At 43.0% G+C, this 16,662-nt stretch overlaps 1 protein-coding gene across 1 annotated transcript in view; it reads left to right on the top strand.

Annotated features, from left to right (window-relative positions):
• The window catches only part of LOC115098898 (transient receptor potential cation channel subfamily M member 6-like), a 48,387-nt gene extending 37,205 nt beyond the window's left edge, over window positions 1–11,182 (top strand). Inside the window, exons 6-8 of the mRNA XM_029615993.1 lie at window positions 1,138–1,262; window positions 7,913–8,084; window positions 11,004–11,182. Coding sequence (XP_029471853.1) covers window positions 1,138–1,262; window positions 7,913–8,084; window positions 11,004–11,182 — 476 coding nt within the window. The remainder of the gene's footprint in view (window positions 1–1,137; window positions 1,263–7,912; window positions 8,085–11,003) is intronic.
• Window positions 11,183–16,662: the final 5,480 nt, after the last annotated feature.

Raw genomic sequence — 16,662 nt, 5'->3', positions numbered from 1 at the left:
ATTACTAGAAAGTTGAAGTGTTGGCATGGCTTTAGAACATAGCTTGAAATTCAGGTGTGCCCCAGGAGAGGGTTGGGAAACACTGCCCTGGAAGGTATAAGTTTGTATATGTTAATATGTTTTGTATGTTAATATGTTTTGTATCACAAAACATATTAATCTAAGCTCAATTTCTCCAGTGCTCAAAGGAGATGCTGCACCACGTTCTAACATGTTATAGCCTTGGTTGGTTTTCATACTATTAAACAGGTTTTCCTAGGGTTCAGCATTAGAGATATTGAAAGCTTTCTGCATGCTTTGATTGTGTGAAATAATAGATCCAATTTTTGCTCTTGAGGCAGTTTGAGAATACAGCTAGCTAGAAGGAAAGAGGGAGCAAGACAGGCAGCTCTCCTTAAAATTATGCATGAGCAAGATAAAAATAAATAAATAAACAATCAACCGTCTACAGCTCAGGTTGCTCACAATGGTTTAAAAACTGTATCCATTGAATCCAAGCCATAAATTTAATGAATGCTTTTAAAATGCCAAAGAAAAACAGGAGCAGGGTCGGTATGGTAGCTCTGTGACCTGTAGAGGGAGCTGGATCAGTTTCCGTGCAGTGGTGACACCTAGAGACCAGATTTAGCATCTGTGATTGAAGGCTTCTAGAGGGAGTTCTGCTGTTTTGCCCCTAGCTGAAGACTTGTCATTGGGGGAGGGGGCAGGGGGAAATCCCTGGGTAGTTGCAAATGAAGGCTCACTAATGCCTGATCCCAGCCCAGGATCTGACTGAGCTGGAAACCCAAAGGAACAGGTGGATTCTGCTGCCCCCCCTCCCCAAAATGGCAGAGGTTAACATTTGCTGGTATTTTGCTCGATCCTTAAATCTGACCCTTAGCATATTAATATCATAGGCAGATGTACTTTAAGATGTGTAGGTTAGTTAAGTTTAGTAAATTTAATATATGCTTTTCTATTGGAAAATCAAAGCGGGTTTCATAAAAATGAAAGTACAACCATTTTTTATCTGAAATGCTACATCCAGGCATAGTAAATGGGATGCACGGTGGTAATAATTTATACTAATTTGCATTATAGAACTCAGGTAAGTGTCAGTTAACTTTTTTTCTCTTTTTGTAATGAATATCTCATTAGGGGTTTCCAAGCATGTGGGCAATGCCCTGAAAGCTCATGCCTGCCATTGCCCAAGAAAAATGTGTGCAATCGGAATTCCTCCCTGGGGAGTTATCGAGAACCAGAAGGACCTGATTGGAAAAGATGTGAGTAAAATAACATTTTCTTTGTCTTCCTTTGCATCCCAAGGGCTAGTTTTAAATATTGGTCTCAAGTTTCTACTTCTGTGAAATGTTTCCCCCTTCTAGAAGTTGCAATAAATTAACACCTTGTGCAAAAGATGGGGCATTTCCGTACTGGATAAAGAAACTAACTTGCACTGGTTTTGGCCTAATTTTACTCGATCTTCCAATCTAGTCCTTAAGTTTTATGTACTTAGAAAAGGAAGACTAACCCAGAAATGAAGACATGACATTTTCAAGCAGTGGTCAGTGGACAGGGCATGTCATGGTTGTTAATGCCTCTAGAGAGTACTGACCCATCAGATCATTAAGAAGTATAGATTCCAGGCCCAAGTATGCATTATTAGTTTTCTTAAGATTGTGAGTTATCAAAATAAATATAATTACGCATAATGCTTCAAACCTGTGCTGTCCCTCTGTTGGGTTGTTCTGGCTCTGATCAGGTAGTTCATGTAGACCATTCGTCCTCTAGGAAGACGTGCACATTCTGTGCGAGATAGCAGAATGGGTGGGCAGGAAGGAAGAGGATGCCTGCAGCTGGAGAGAGAAGGGTGGAAAGGCAAGGAGTATGCTATTGGGCTGGGGAGCTGGAGAAAGAGTGCAGTGTTCGGGCTGGGGAGAGGAGGGACAGAGTGCTGATAGAGAGTTGGTGATGTGAAGGGCCACACATTCTCCACTGAATTTTTTATGGGTTGCACCTTGTCTGTGGGTGTGTAAATAAGATTCCAGCTAATAATACAAAATGAACTGCTCTAAAAAATGCACCAAAAAACCTCCCACCAGTGGGAAGTGAGCACTAATGATAAAAATGAAAACTTAAAAAAACAAACAAACAAAAAAACCCTTTTATTATTGAATCATTAAGAAACAAAGTCAAAGTAATGTGTACCGTAATACTTAATGTGCATCCATCTATCGGACAATATTTGCAGAAGGAAAAAATCAAGAGCTATGTCTAACTAGACATAAAGGGGCAGATTTTCAAAGCCCTACCCATGCCGGGCCTATTTTCAAAAGGACCAGCAGCGCACGTAAAGCCCTAGGACGCGTTTAAGTCCCAGGGCTTGAAAAAAGGGGCAGTGCATGGGTGGGGCGGTCCGGGGGCAGGGCGGGGCCAGAGCATTCAGACACAGTGGCCATTTGCTGCTGTGCCTGGGATCGTGGGGCCGGCCATCGTAACTGGGTAAGAAATTTTTTTTAGGGGGGGTTTAGCTTAGGGCTGGGGAGCAGGAGAGTTAGGGGAAGAGAAGGGAAGGTGGGATGGGGGGGTAGGGAACGGAGGAAGGCAGCGCGGCTCGGCGCACACAAGGTCCACATTTGTGCACCCCTTGCGCGCGCCGAACCCTGATTTTATAACATGCGCGCGGCTGCGCGTGCATGATATAAAATCGGGCGTACATTTGTGCCCGCACAAATGTACGCCACTCACGTATGTTTTAAAATCTGTCCCCAAAGGACAAATCTGCTCCCTGAAATGCACTTGTCAATTGTACCAATAATAGTCTAAGCTCACTGCTTCAGATACAAAGTAGTAGTGGAAACACTGAATTCAGATGAATGCCACAAGATACAAAGTAGCTACATAGAATGGTGAAAACACTGAATGCAAATAAATTTCACAAAATACCAAGTTTGCTACATAACGAATGGCCCAGGTGTTCAATGCTGGTAACAATGTGTACAATTGTCTTGACCACACAAAAGACAGGACTTATTAGACATTCATACCAACATTCTATTGCACAACTAACTCTGGTGCACATAAACACATTAATTATAACCCAACATATCTAATGATTATAACAATATTGCATTACAGCTGATAGCAATATGACATTATTTAAGGGAGGCCAATAAACTCCATGGTGGCTCCACCAAATGTTAAAATTGTTTGCGAGAACCAGGGTCAGGAAGAAGAAATCCCATAAAGACACGGGACATCTGGAAGAATCCCAACAAGGACCTTGTTTCGCCGAAGTGACTTTTTCAGGGGAGACCCTCAGTACTAACGGATGGGGCAATCTGCTTAATCCGAGCAGGCTCCACCCGACCTGAAGGGATGAGCCAATTCCACTGCTATCTAAAAACAAAAATTTACCAAATGCCCGCCTGCTCCCCGTTTACGTGAAGAAGATGCACCTTACAGGATCTTCTCAATTCACTTTATTAAGGGGCCATTAACTATCGGGAGCTGCGCCCAAAAAAGAGGTGAAGTCACTCAAATTTATCACAGATTACCTAGCAACATCCGACTTGGAAATGTCTTGCAACAGGAAACACTTAAAAGGACAAATTTCTCACAATCCTCCGAAGAGACAGGCATCAGGGCTGAGGAGTTCTCACAGCTAGAGCGGTAAGGAGGGCGCTCTCCTTACCGTTCTAGCTGTGAGAACTCCTCAGCTGTTTTTAAGCTATTGTTTAAAAAAACTATAGACTGTCCCTCCCGACGCAGCCTTCGGGCGAAACACGGGGTCCGTGTCGGGGGACCCTGAAGCAGTCATTAATTGATGCATGGATTAAAAATAAGGAGTGGTTCCGTTTGAACGTTTAAAATAAACATTGTGATGATACAACCATTGGACCTATAGTATTCTTGCACTCCTTTGGGATTGTGTATATTAATTGTGGAGTGCAGCTTTGCTCCTTCTCTATATTTGGATAGCTTAAGTATTATGTACAATAATAGACCAACGGAACGTTTGATCTGGTGTGTCTGTTCCATTTTTTATTCTGTTCTATTGTCCTTATATCCTGCTTGTGCTTTTGGTTGCCATTTATTTTTCAACATGGGTTTAATTCTCCCGTTTTGTTAATAGTTTATTTAAAATATTTTTATGCTGCATTATCTAAAAATTCCAAGCTGCTTACAATAAATCCATTCATAAAACCAAAAATAACAGAAAATTGAACAGAAAAATAACAAGCAAATAATAAAGGCATAATAAATATAAACCAAAAGCAATAAAAATAAGAGGCTTAATGACCTCATAAAAACAAAGATAAGTCAAAATAAATAAATGAAAATGAAATAGACCTGATGCACTCTGAAACTCTGCAGAATCTATCATTGCAGCAACCACATTTTAATGACCAATTTCAGAGAAAGCTTATTTGAATAATAATGTCTTTAATTTCCTTATAAAAGATTTAAAGCATATTTTCTTATGCAGAGGCTCTGGGAGGTCATTACACCAAATAGTGTTTGCAGTGACCAGCCCTTTCTTTCAAGAGTGAACCAACTGGATAACGGATGGTTTATTAAGGAAACATTGCAGATGGTTTATTAAGGAAACGTTGCACAGAAGAACACAAATTTCTCTTGGGCCTATAAATTTTCAGCAGCACACTGATGCATGGAGGGGCTTCATTATTCAATGATTTGTGAATTAAAAATAATGCTTTAAACATTATCCTGTAAGCAACTAGCAACAGTACAAATAATAAAGAATTGGTGAAGTATGATCAAACTGTCAAATTCCGTTGAGAACATGAGCTGCTGAATTCTGTATAACCTTTAGGGCCCGGATGATGGAAACTGGAAGGCCTAAGAAGATTGAGTTACAGTAATCAAGTACAGTTAAAATCAGTGTCTGCAGTCCTAAAATCACAAGGGAATAAAAAATGGTTTCGTTTCCGGGGTATTCATAGTTTTAAAAAAAAGGTTCTCCTCACTACAGTTTTAATATGTGGTTTAAATGATAATGTGCTGTTAAATGTAATCCCCAGAATATGAACTTCATCTGCTAAAGGAATATGAACCATCAAAAAACGCACATTTAGGACATGATGTTGTGTCTCAGACTCCCCAATTCTTATAATTTTACACTTTTCGAGGTTTAATGCCAATTGTGTACTAGTTATTCAAATTTGAATATCTCTAGGGTAAATACAAATTAAACCAACATGGTTTTGACATCAGAAGTAATAGGAAAAAGATCCCCTGAATGTCGTCAGCAGTTTACAGATTGGCATTATGTATATATTTAAAAGTGTTGCTGATAAATCTGATCCTTGCAAAACTCCAGTCCTCAATGGAAGCAATTTGAAGTTGAAGAGTTATATCTAATTTGTTGATGCCTATCAGTAAGGTAGCATTGAAACCAATCTAAAACACACCGGATATGCCAATCTGACAAGCGAACTAATGAGATTTCATGATCAAGGGCACTGAAGTCAGCTGACACATCCCAACCCCCCCCCCCCCCCCCCCCCCCCAAAACCCCCCTAATATGAATTCAATGCCAATGTCTAAGCCATGCTGAAAAGTATCCCGGCTTGAAATCATCAATGTTTCTGTACTAAATTTTGGCCGAAATCTGAAAACCTGGCTCTTTAAACAAGCTTTTTATAAAGATAAAGATAAGGAGAATAACAGCTAATGGATAAGGACGCACCAAACTAAAAGTTGTCACTAGTAACCTACAAATGCATATTAATGTTAATTTCAAACCACCTAATATGTTCCAAACATACAAGCTTAACTTTCACACATAGATTATTGCATTACATTGTTACCGTACTTTTGATGGCACATGATTAAATTTGTAAACTATACCACTCATATTTTCTTTATCGTGCCTTGTTGTAAACCATTGTGATGGTTAGCTAACTTAACGACGGTATAGAAAAGTTTTTAAATAAAATAAATAAATAAACTAAAAGGTGTCCAAAATATTATAGGTTTCCATGTAATCATAGAATTGCCTAAACACAGTCGCTTCTTTCACTTTAGTAGCAAATGATATGGAGGAATTTAGATGGACATTATTTACAACAGATTGATCTAAAAGTGGCTTTTTTAGTAAAGGTCTCAATGACGCTCTTTTCAACAATGGCAGCCAATTTCACTATGTAAAGATAGATTAACTAAAGTAGCTAAAGGGGTATGGATGCTATCAACCATGCTGTTAAGAACAACCATGTCACATGGGTTTAAAGGACAGTTTGAGTGACTGAGAACTGTTTTAATTATCATATTTTATATACCTACTAAGCAGCTATTTTCTACAACTGAGAGTGCGAGACGCAAAACTTCCTTAAATACTATGAATTTTAGATTACTTTACATTGATTTATATCATGAAAGCAGTTTATTATGTTTTATTTCTTGATTAATTACATTTATTTGAATGGGGTGATTTTATATTATCAGATTATTTTAATTATGTTTATTTTAATTTTATTTTTATAATAATTTAGTAGATGTGTTTTATATGAATTTAAACTATTTTTATTTGCATTTTATGTTTGGAAACCGTTGTGATGGCCTGTCTGAATGATGATATATAAGAATTTTATAAATAAATAAATTGTGGATTTAATTATATTAATTATGTCTTTTTGCGAAGCATAATCATGTGTCCCATTTAGCTGTAGCATCCAGTAGCAGAGATACTACAGTAATGGCACAGGAATTAGAATTTGTAACAAGTTTAACAATTTTCTCTTGAAAAAAGTTAGCAAATAATTCAGGGTTTAACTGAGAAGATGTACTGTTGGATCCAGATGAAATATTCATGGTACTACCAATTAGATGGGACACAACATGGAATAACTCCCGAGAGCTGGAATCCGCCTTCTAATTGTTCTACAAACATAGGTGGTCTTGGCCTCATTAACTGTATCTTGATATTTCTGTAAAGCATGAGTATACATTGATAGGGAAACATTGTCACATAATTTACACCAGTGTCGTTGTACCAACCTCCGTCCTAGCTAAGCTCAACTTTAATGTGATCCGGGGGACTCTGTGAGACTTGTTCACATTAACCTGTTTCAAGGGAGCCACTTTATACAAAGCAGCCTGTAAGGAATCTTACCATAAATTGTCAGCCTCGTCTGCAGTTCCTGTAACAGCATTGGTTAATTGTGGTAATAAAATAGACTGAAATTGGTCAGGATCAATATGTCCACTTTTCAAAACATGGAAACTGGAATCTGTAGCAATCAACTTCCGAAATCTAAGTTGTTTTAATTAATTAAAAAGTGATCACTCCAAGATTATAACATAATCTTGTTCCCCATGGGGCTGGGTGGGCCTTCTAACAGTGCTGCCCCCCTTATTGAACAAGTCAGTCTCTGCCAAAAGGCCAAGAAGGGACCTATTTTCAGCTCATAGTCCAGACCCTACTTGAGGATCTTAACCAGATGGCTAACAAGTGGTCTGTCTCACTTTTCACACGTGAGCACCTGTTTCAGTTCTGTATTCTGTGCAATGTTTTGCTTAGTGGTAAGGCTCGGCTGAATCAGGAAAGACATTCTTTGTAGTGGAAATGCACAGCCTTGTCAGCTAAGCATCTGGGTTTCTCCAGGTCGCATGTGGCAAGCAAGGGGATTTACTGCACCACAAATTTCCAACAGGTATTTTGCTTTGAGCTGATGAAGGGAGCACATTTGTGGAAAGGTAGTTAAATATATTTAGATAATGTATTAAATAGGTATCGTCTCAAGTTGGTGACTTTTATTTCTAAGCAGTAGAGAGGTTTGGTGATTAAATACATTTATTAGATTTAGCCAGGTCACATTTACTGTATATTTTCTTACAAACATTTTTATGCATTACTTAACTAATTAATTTAATTTAAACCATAAATGTATTGTTTTTACTTTCTTAGGTAGTCTGTCTCTACCAGACTCTGGGCAATCCCCTCAGTAAACTGACCAGCCTCAATAGCATGCACTCCCACTTCCTACTAGCAGACGATGGGACGGTGGGCAAATATGGTAATGAAAAGAAACTCAGGAGAAATCTTGAAAAATACATCTCCCTACAGAAAATACACACCAGTGAGTATCCACTTTGTTTTATTTTTCAGAGGTGTGGTTGGAAAAGCTGAGCACTTTGTGGAAAGCAGTTGGGATTGTGAGCTAGGAATAGGTCGATGGCAGATAATGGTGGATACGATCCAAGACAGTCATATGCAGACCCAATTCATAATGGGGCAGATTTTATAAAACTATGCGCGCGTGTATTTTTGTTCACGCACCAGGCGCAAACAAAAGTACCGTATTTTCCGGCGTATAAGACGAGTTTTTAACCCCCTGAAAATCTTCTCAAAAGTCGGGGGTCGTCTTATATGCCGGGTGTCGTCTTATAGGGCGTATAATTAATTTATAAGCCCTCCCTGTCTCCAAGACTATCAGAGCTGCAGCGCATCCCTCTGGCCCGCCCTTGTATCCTATTACCGGCAAAGTTATTAGATTCCTTTTTCAGAATGACAGGTCGTATCTTTTGGCAATAAAATAAATTAGATAATCCTTTTCCCTACCTTCCATCACAAAGTTCTTTTGGTATATATAGAAATGCCCCCCCCCCGCCCTCCCCTTATTCGTTTCTCCGAAAGGTCTTGTAGCAGCAGGTAGAGAACGTTTCGGGGACGGGGAGGCACGTCCTGCCCCCACCACTCTCCCATGACCCATATACTCACCTGATATTCCACTCCCCACCCTCCTGTTCTTCCTTCCTTTTGAATCCATTCCAGCCCTTCCCTCGCACTCCCCATCCGCCTTCCCTCTAGGCACGTCAGCGTGTATTTTGCAGTTCTCCCTCTCTCCGATTGGTGGGAAGTGCGGTTGGGCCCGGGCAGGCGGCCCTGGGATTGGCGGCAGCGGGCGGGGCACTGGAGAGTAGTTGGGGTTGCGCTCTGTCAATAACACATGCCTGGGTAGAGCTGCGGCGGACGCAGCAGTGGCAGTGGTAGAGGCAGCGAGGGCCTGTCTGGGCTGCAAACTCCGGCCATCACCTTTTCCTCGGAGCGCACGCGCTCTCTCTCTCTCCCGCCATCGCCTTTTCCCCGGGTTATCTGCGGAGGCCCGGGCGGGGACTATAAAGTGAAGTCTCAGCGGCGGCAGCAGCCGGAGCTCCAGCAGCAGAGTTCACTGCGATTTGTGGCTGCGGGCGCTTTCCTGCCTCTCAGATCTCGCACATGCGTGTCTGCGCTGCTTCACTGCAGTCCTCAGGAGCGAGATCTGAGAGGCAGAGAAGGAGGTACCGATAATAGGATACAAGGGCGGGCCAGAGGGATGCGTTACCGCTCTGATAGTCTTGGAGACAGGGAGGGCTGGGCAGGCAGGGAGAGCTGACCAATCCAAGCAGGATTTGTATACGTCGTCTTATACGCCGGAAAATACGGTACACTGGATTTCAAATCCGGGGTCGGCGTGCGCAAAGCTGCCCAAAATTGGCAGCCTGCGCGCGCCGAGCCGCACAGCCTGCCTCCGTTCCCTCCGAGGCCGCTCTGAAATCGGAGCGGCCTCGGAGGGAACTTTCCTTCCACCCCCCGCACCTTCCCCTCCCTTCCCCTACCTAACCCACCCCCCCAGCCCTATCTAAACCCCCCCCCTACCTTTGTTGCACAAGTTACGTCTGCCCAAGGCAGGCGTAACTTGTGCGTGCCAGGCCGGTCGCCGGCGCACCATGGTCCGGTCCGGGGGCTGGTCCAGAGGCCGCGGCCACGCCCCCGGAACACCCCCGACACGCCCTCCAGGAAAGCCCCGGGACTTATGCGCGTCCCGGGGCTTTGCATGCGCGCTGGCAGCCTATGCAAGATAGGCTGCCAGCGCGCAGGGGGGGGGGGGGGTTGGGGTAGGTTTTTGGGGGTTACGCGCATAGGTTACGCGCGTAACCCTTTGAAAATCTACCCCAGAATGTCACATTCTTCAGATGAAAATGGATGATTTTTTTTTTTCGCTGTTATACATTTTATACTTGCAGTTGTACTGCAGCAATGGCCACAGCCTCCCTGCTAATTTTAGTAATTGGTTCTTTATGCCTCTGAGGCTTGTTGTTTTTAAGATGCATCCCTCTCACCCTCAGTGCACAGCTGAGTGGAACTTATCAACTCCAGGTGTATTCACGCTTTGGAACGTTCAGAGTTGTGCTTGGAAAGCTTTCTTTTGATGACCATACACAGAGGGATTGAGTTACACAAGTCTGAACACTTGCGATCATTAGCATGGATGATTTGCATTTCTGCTCACAAGTTTTTAACCTGGGCTACTTTAACCCCTTTTTGTTTCTGTTACCTGCACATATAATGGACACATGGTATTTTTCAGTTGAACAATAGCCTCAATATTTTACTTTGAACTTGTGCACAAGGAAGATGCTGCAGAAGATTTGAAAATTAAATACTCATTTTACCTTGGTACTGAAGTAGAAACCAGAAAAAAATTGGAAAGTATGTATTTTCCTGAAGTAAGGTGTCATTGTGGTAGACTTTCTCTTCACTCAGATATTTAATAATTCAAGTAAACATTTTGTTTTAATTGTATGAACACCGGACAACTTGTGTCATAGAAAAGGTCAACGGTGCTAGTATGTTTTTCTTCCTGTAGTTCTCATTTCCTCTGACTCATTTAGAATACCTTTTCTGCTCACCTCATATGAGGCTCTCCACCACTGTTTATGAGGTCCATGGTGGCCAAAGAAGGAGAGGACTGCCATGGACCCCATCTTGTGGAGGCCGAAGAATAACCTGGCAATGCCTCAAAAAGATGCCCTGGGTGTGTGTGATGTGTATATGAGTGGGAGTGGGAGCCTACGTGTGTCTGTGTGTGTGCATAATTGGGAGCCTGTGTGGGGGAGCCTTATGTGCATGCCTGCCTGTGCTTGTGTATGGAAATCTGAAAGGCAGATTAAAGATAAATATTCCGAGGCTAAGGAATGTGGTGTCGAGAATAATTCCCTTTTGTATCACTAAACAGGAATGGGCCAAGGTGTGCCGGTGGTGGGGCTGGTGGTCGAAGGAGGTCCAAACGTGATCCTGATGGTGTGGGAATACGTGAGAGAGACTCCTCCTGTCCCAGTAGTGGTTTGCGAAGGAACTGGCAGAGCTGCGGATATTCTGGCTTTCACTCACAAGCATACAGCAGATATTGGGTGAGCGTGCACCAGCTTATGCATTTCCTTGTTTGAAAGTGGGTCTGTCCTGGGCTTGTAAGACTCTTAGGGATGTGCATTTGTTTTGAACAAATGCACAATCCACAACTTACAAGTCCCTATTCGTTGCATTTGTGGGTTCCCGAAACGTATGGCGAACCCCCACGAATGCAACATATCATTAACGAATAAAACCCCCACCCACCTGACCCCCCTAAGACTTGCCAAAAGTCACTGGTGGTCCAGCGGGGTTCCTGGAGCAATCTCCTGCACTCGGGTCGTCGGCTGCCGGTATTCAAAATGGCGCCGATAGCCTTTGCCCTTACTATATCACAGGGGCTACCGGTGCCATGGTCGGCCCCTGTCACATGGTAGGAGCAATGGACGGCCGGCGCCATCTTGTACTCTTACCATGTGACAGGGGCCGACCAATAGCACCGGTAGCCCCTGTGACAACTAATGGACGAATCGGGTTTCCCCCTATGAAAACGAATGCAACGTATTTGGGTCCCGACAAATACAAATACCGAATCGAACGAATCCGTCCCTTCTACACATCCCTAACGACTCTTGGATCCAACATTTGTTTACAAAGAACCCCAGCTGCTCTGTGCTGAAGGAATTTAGATGGTTGTAAACTTCCCCCTGGTAGTGCATACTTTATGCTAGGACTTGGAAGTACAAACTTCATTTAGCTTTGCTTCAGATGTGTTTTGGAATTAATTTCATTTGAATGAGGGTGAGCTATACTTGGGCCTCCCGTTTGGAACTTGTGAACTTCACTGCTTGAAAGCGGTGTTAATTTCAGTGTGAACAAAAACTTCCACTCTATCAAAATTTTGATTTGGCGAGGTCGAGATCCCCATCAACCCACCAAAATCATTAGAAAACAAAAATGTGGAATAAGTTGCTCCTTCCATAGCAGGCTTCACCCAGCGATGTCAGAAACATGTCTCCTTGGGATGTCATGCCATTTGTGGGTGCCAGTATGATTTTGAGTACCTCCTGGCTACCATTTAGTTTCTTCAACTGATCTGCACATATGTTGTATGCCTATGGGCAGTTTTAAATAAATTTTTAATGCTGAAGTATATGCTTATAATATTAATAAGTAATGTAATTTAATGTACTTACATTTGTCCTGTTTCATGATTGAAAATCTTCTGAATTGTCTTGTGTGATTTGTGTACATGGCTCCATACCATCTCCGAGGTATGGTGCTGTGTGTGGTTTGACCACAATTTACCATCTCCTTTGGAGACCTAGCACCATACCCTGGTCATGCATCATAGGAACAGCACTGTGTATATAATATACAGTGGTGACCCAAGTTGAGGCTTGAGCTACAGTATTATATACTGCTATGTCATTGCCTCAGGAGCTCATAATAGTTACATAAAGTACTCTGCATAGTTGTAAAACAAGAAAATAAACATATTTTACTTATAAATAGGCCGATTCAGTACGGTGCGCTCAGGTCGAGCGCACCATTAGCCCCCGTTTGGACACGCGCTTTCGACACGCTATTATTACCCCATATACAGTAAGGGGTAATAGCGCATGGAAAACGCGAGTCCACCCCCCCGAAACTAATAGTGCCCTCAACATGCAAATGCATGTTGATGAGCCTATTAGTTAGTCCCGTGCGATACAGAAATTCAGAAATTAACATCTGCCCAAAGGCAGGCATTAATTTCGGCCAGTACCGGGAAAGTGTACAGAAAAGCAGAAAAAATTGAAGAAATAAATCTGCCTGCGGGTTGGAAAACGGTAAAATTGTGCATTGGCTGTCAAATCCGCTGACAGCTGCCGCTTCTGCCAATAAGGAGGTGTTAGGGACGCGCTAGTGTCCCTAGCGCCTCCTTATTAGCGAGGTCCATCATTTGCATACAGAATCGCGCGCCCAGGAGAATGGCCTGGGCGCGCATTGGGAGAGCGGGTGCTCGCCTTGGAGTGTCGGCTCTCCCGCGCATTTTACTGAATTGGCCCGATAATATCTTTTATTCAAACTGCAAGGCAATCTGCTTGACAGAGCACATAAGAGGCATACCTGCCATCACAGCTGTGATGGAGAAGTTGGACGGACATGCAGGGCCTAAACTGTATGACTGCCTCCGGAAGAAAGAGAAGGGAAAAGAAACTCTATTACTAAATCCAGGAACAATTAAATAATTTACAGCACTAGTAATCAAAGTAATTTTGCCCAAGATCACAAAGTACATTATCCATAACACTAGGATATAAATTTGTTTAACAAAAAAAAAAAAAATCCAAAATTTATTGTTGATAAAATTTAAAACAATATTAGTTCTAGAATATTCTAATGCAGGGGAGGGATGCATGGCTGTAACCCTGGTATTTATTGTGCTGTACTTTCTCAAGGGCCTATAGCTATCTGTCTAATCTCTCTCTCTTTCTATTATTTTTAAATGTTATATATGTATAGATAAAGGTATTAGAAAATAAAATTCAGAAATCTTTATTTAGAACATAATTACAACATAACATTTTCTGTTCCTAGAACAATTATGCATGTGTAAGCTTCACTGAAATCTTGTGCGAAAGTGAATCCTAGATAGTGTGTTGCAAAGTCTAATAGAACCAGGATCAGTGCAGTATTTTGAATTTGGCAGACTCCTAGTTCCATGTGCTTCCTTCTGATTAACTTGTAGGTAATTACTTACCCTAGATTCATCAAAATGCTATAATTTCGCATGGATAAAGCCTGCGATAAGAAAAATGGTCGTGTTTATGATGATTTTAGAATTACCGCGCTATGTTAGCGCTTCACATAGGTAGTATATCGTAGGGTGCATTAAAGTTTTCACACCTCGCGAAACTTACATTTCGCAGAGAGAAAGAGAGGGTACTATCAAGCTTGGGCGAGAGAACATTGTAGAAATCTCATCTTTGGGAGACTTCCCTCACTCTAAATGATGTTAAATCTTCACTGGGGGGTGTACTGTGCTGTTCGTACGTCTCATTCTACTTGTCAAAGTGGCCCCCAAAACCCTAAACCACCACCAAAACCTCACCTCAAGTTATTAGCTGGCCCTCCTATAGTGATATAAATAGTTAAATATTGTGAAGGCCTCTCCAGAGGCTCAGACTCTCTCTCTCTCTCTCTCTCTCTCTCTCTCCCCCCCCCCCCCCCCCCCCCCAAAGAAATGTCTGAAATGCTATTTGCAATCTTTATCGCAAATTGCGTTATGTCCGTTTTGGGCATATCACACAGTGCGATATTGCCCTTCATTTTCATTAATCCCGCCCCTATGATGCACACACATAGGGACGCAATAGTATTAATAACGCATGTGTTATGGCGTTATCGAAGGCATTAACGCCATAACGCATTTTGATGTATGACCCTGTTAGTTAGATCAGTGACTCAGGGTAGGGTTACTGAAGAATATGGTCATGATTTATTCTCATGTGAGAAGTGACGGTGAGAAGGTCCCAATTGTGAACTCTCAGAGCTGATTGTAGAATGAACTGTTTTGTGTCACAGGTACAAAATATGAACAAGAACAGTCTAACAGCCCGGAGGCACCATTTTATTCTGCCTTTCTGTCTACCTCAGGGAGATGCAACCTTCACTGAAGGAAGAGATATTGCTGATGATTCAGAAGACTTTCAATCTTGGGCAGAAGCAATCCAATCACCTTTTTAAAATTCTGATGGAGTGTATGGAGCACAGGGAATTGGTGAGCACAAACGGTCATTGGCAAAAAAAACCCCCAAAACATAAAGAGTCTCTTTATTCCATGTTTCCTTGCTGCTGTCAGTCTGTAGACAAGACTGGACATACTTCTCAGAAAACATGAGAGCCCTTTTGTCACGGCCGTGTTTCCCATTTAGTGTGCCTGTGGCAAAATCGTTTTGAAAGTGTGGTCCTTACTGTACAGAGTGATGAAAATTTGACTGTTGCACAAGCTTTAAGTCCAATGTTACTGGGAAGAATTCCTCATCAGTGTCATCAGAGTTTTCCTTTTAAAAGGAACTAAATACAGTTACTAGATAATCAAAGGAAAAGCAGTTAGTTACCCTCACTCTTTCTTTTTAAACTACTTTGCCTGTACTTGAAAACTAGATATACCTGTTAAGACATTGAGGGGTAGATTTTAAAAGCCTATTTTGCATAGGCCGCCGGCTTGCGCAAAGCCCCGGGACGCGCGTAAGTCCCGGGGCTTCGTAAAAGGGGCGGGGGGGGGGGCATGTCCGGGGGCGTGTTGGCAGGCCCGGTGTGTGTCCGGGGGCGTGTCTGGGTTCAGGGGGCGGTCCGGGGCGGGTCCGGGGGCATGGTGATGGTTTGGGGGCGGGCCGTGAGGGCGGTCCCGAGGCCCCAGGCACTGCGGCCTGCGCCAGGGGATGCCGAGGCGGAGCGCGCAAGTTATGCCTGCCTCAAGCAGGCGTAACTTGCACAACAAAGGTAGGGGGGGATTTAGGTAGGGCTGGGGGGTGGGTTAGATAGGGGAAGGGAGGGGAAGATGGGGGGATGTGGAAGGAAAGTTCCCTCCGAGGCCGCTCCAATTTCGGAGCGGCCTCGGAGGGAATGGAGGCAGGCTGCGCGGCTCGGCGCACGCAGGCTGCCGATTTTGTGCAGCCTTGCGCGCGCCACGCATATCTTATAAAATCCGGCGTACTTTTGTTTGCGCCGGTTGCGTGAACAAAAGGGCGTGCGCGCATACTTTTTAAAGATCTAAAAATAAAAAAATAATTCTGGGCCTTTTGCAAAACCAAATAAAATTAGTTTACTTCCTGCTCCTTTTTTAGCTTTAACACAGACTTCAGATATTAATAAAATGCTTCTTTTTAGTAATGTTTTCAAGAAGATGGGAATGCTGGAAATGCTTTGGTGCACATAAAATATTTATTCTTTTTTTGACAGGAAATAGTTATTTGTAGAGATGAACATTTGGGAAAAATTAAATAGGAAATGAGATGAAATTTCCTATTTTGTTTCAGATTGTTTTCAAAATGGGACAAGTTAAATTCCATCGAGATTTCATCAGAATCTTGTTTTGTTTTTAAAAACTATTATTAAAAAAAAAAAAAAGAGTTGCTGTTTGGCCCTAGGCCTAGTCCTGAAGCTGGAGTCTTGCCTACGGAGTAGGCCAAAATCCAAAGCAGGGGTCCTGGACTATGCCCGAGCGCAACTCTTGATGCCTTGGCCAAGACCTAGGCCTAAAGCTTGGTCCTTGCCTAGGCATAGGCTGTGGCCCGACAAAGAGACTGTAGTCTACACCCGAGCGCAACACCGGGGCTTTTGCCTAGGCCCTGGCCTGGGAAATTTCCTGATGATACCCCAGCCAATACTTACCAAATCTGATACCACATCCTGGCCTGGTCCCAATGCCAGGGCCTCCGCCCAGACCTAGCCCTGACCCTGCAGCCCAGCCCGGAAGCCGGGTCCCAACACAGGGACCCAGGCCCAGGCCCAACACCACACTCTGGGCTCTGGGCTGGGTCCCGACAACTGGGCCT

Source organism: Rhinatrema bivittatum, chromosome 1 (assembly GCF_901001135.1).
Source record: "Rhinatrema bivittatum chromosome 1, aRhiBiv1.1, whole genome shotgun sequence".
Lineage (NCBI taxonomy): Eukaryota > Metazoa > Chordata > Amphibia > Gymnophiona > Rhinatrematidae > Rhinatrema > Rhinatrema bivittatum.
This window is presented reverse-complemented; position numbering and strand designations above follow the sequence as displayed.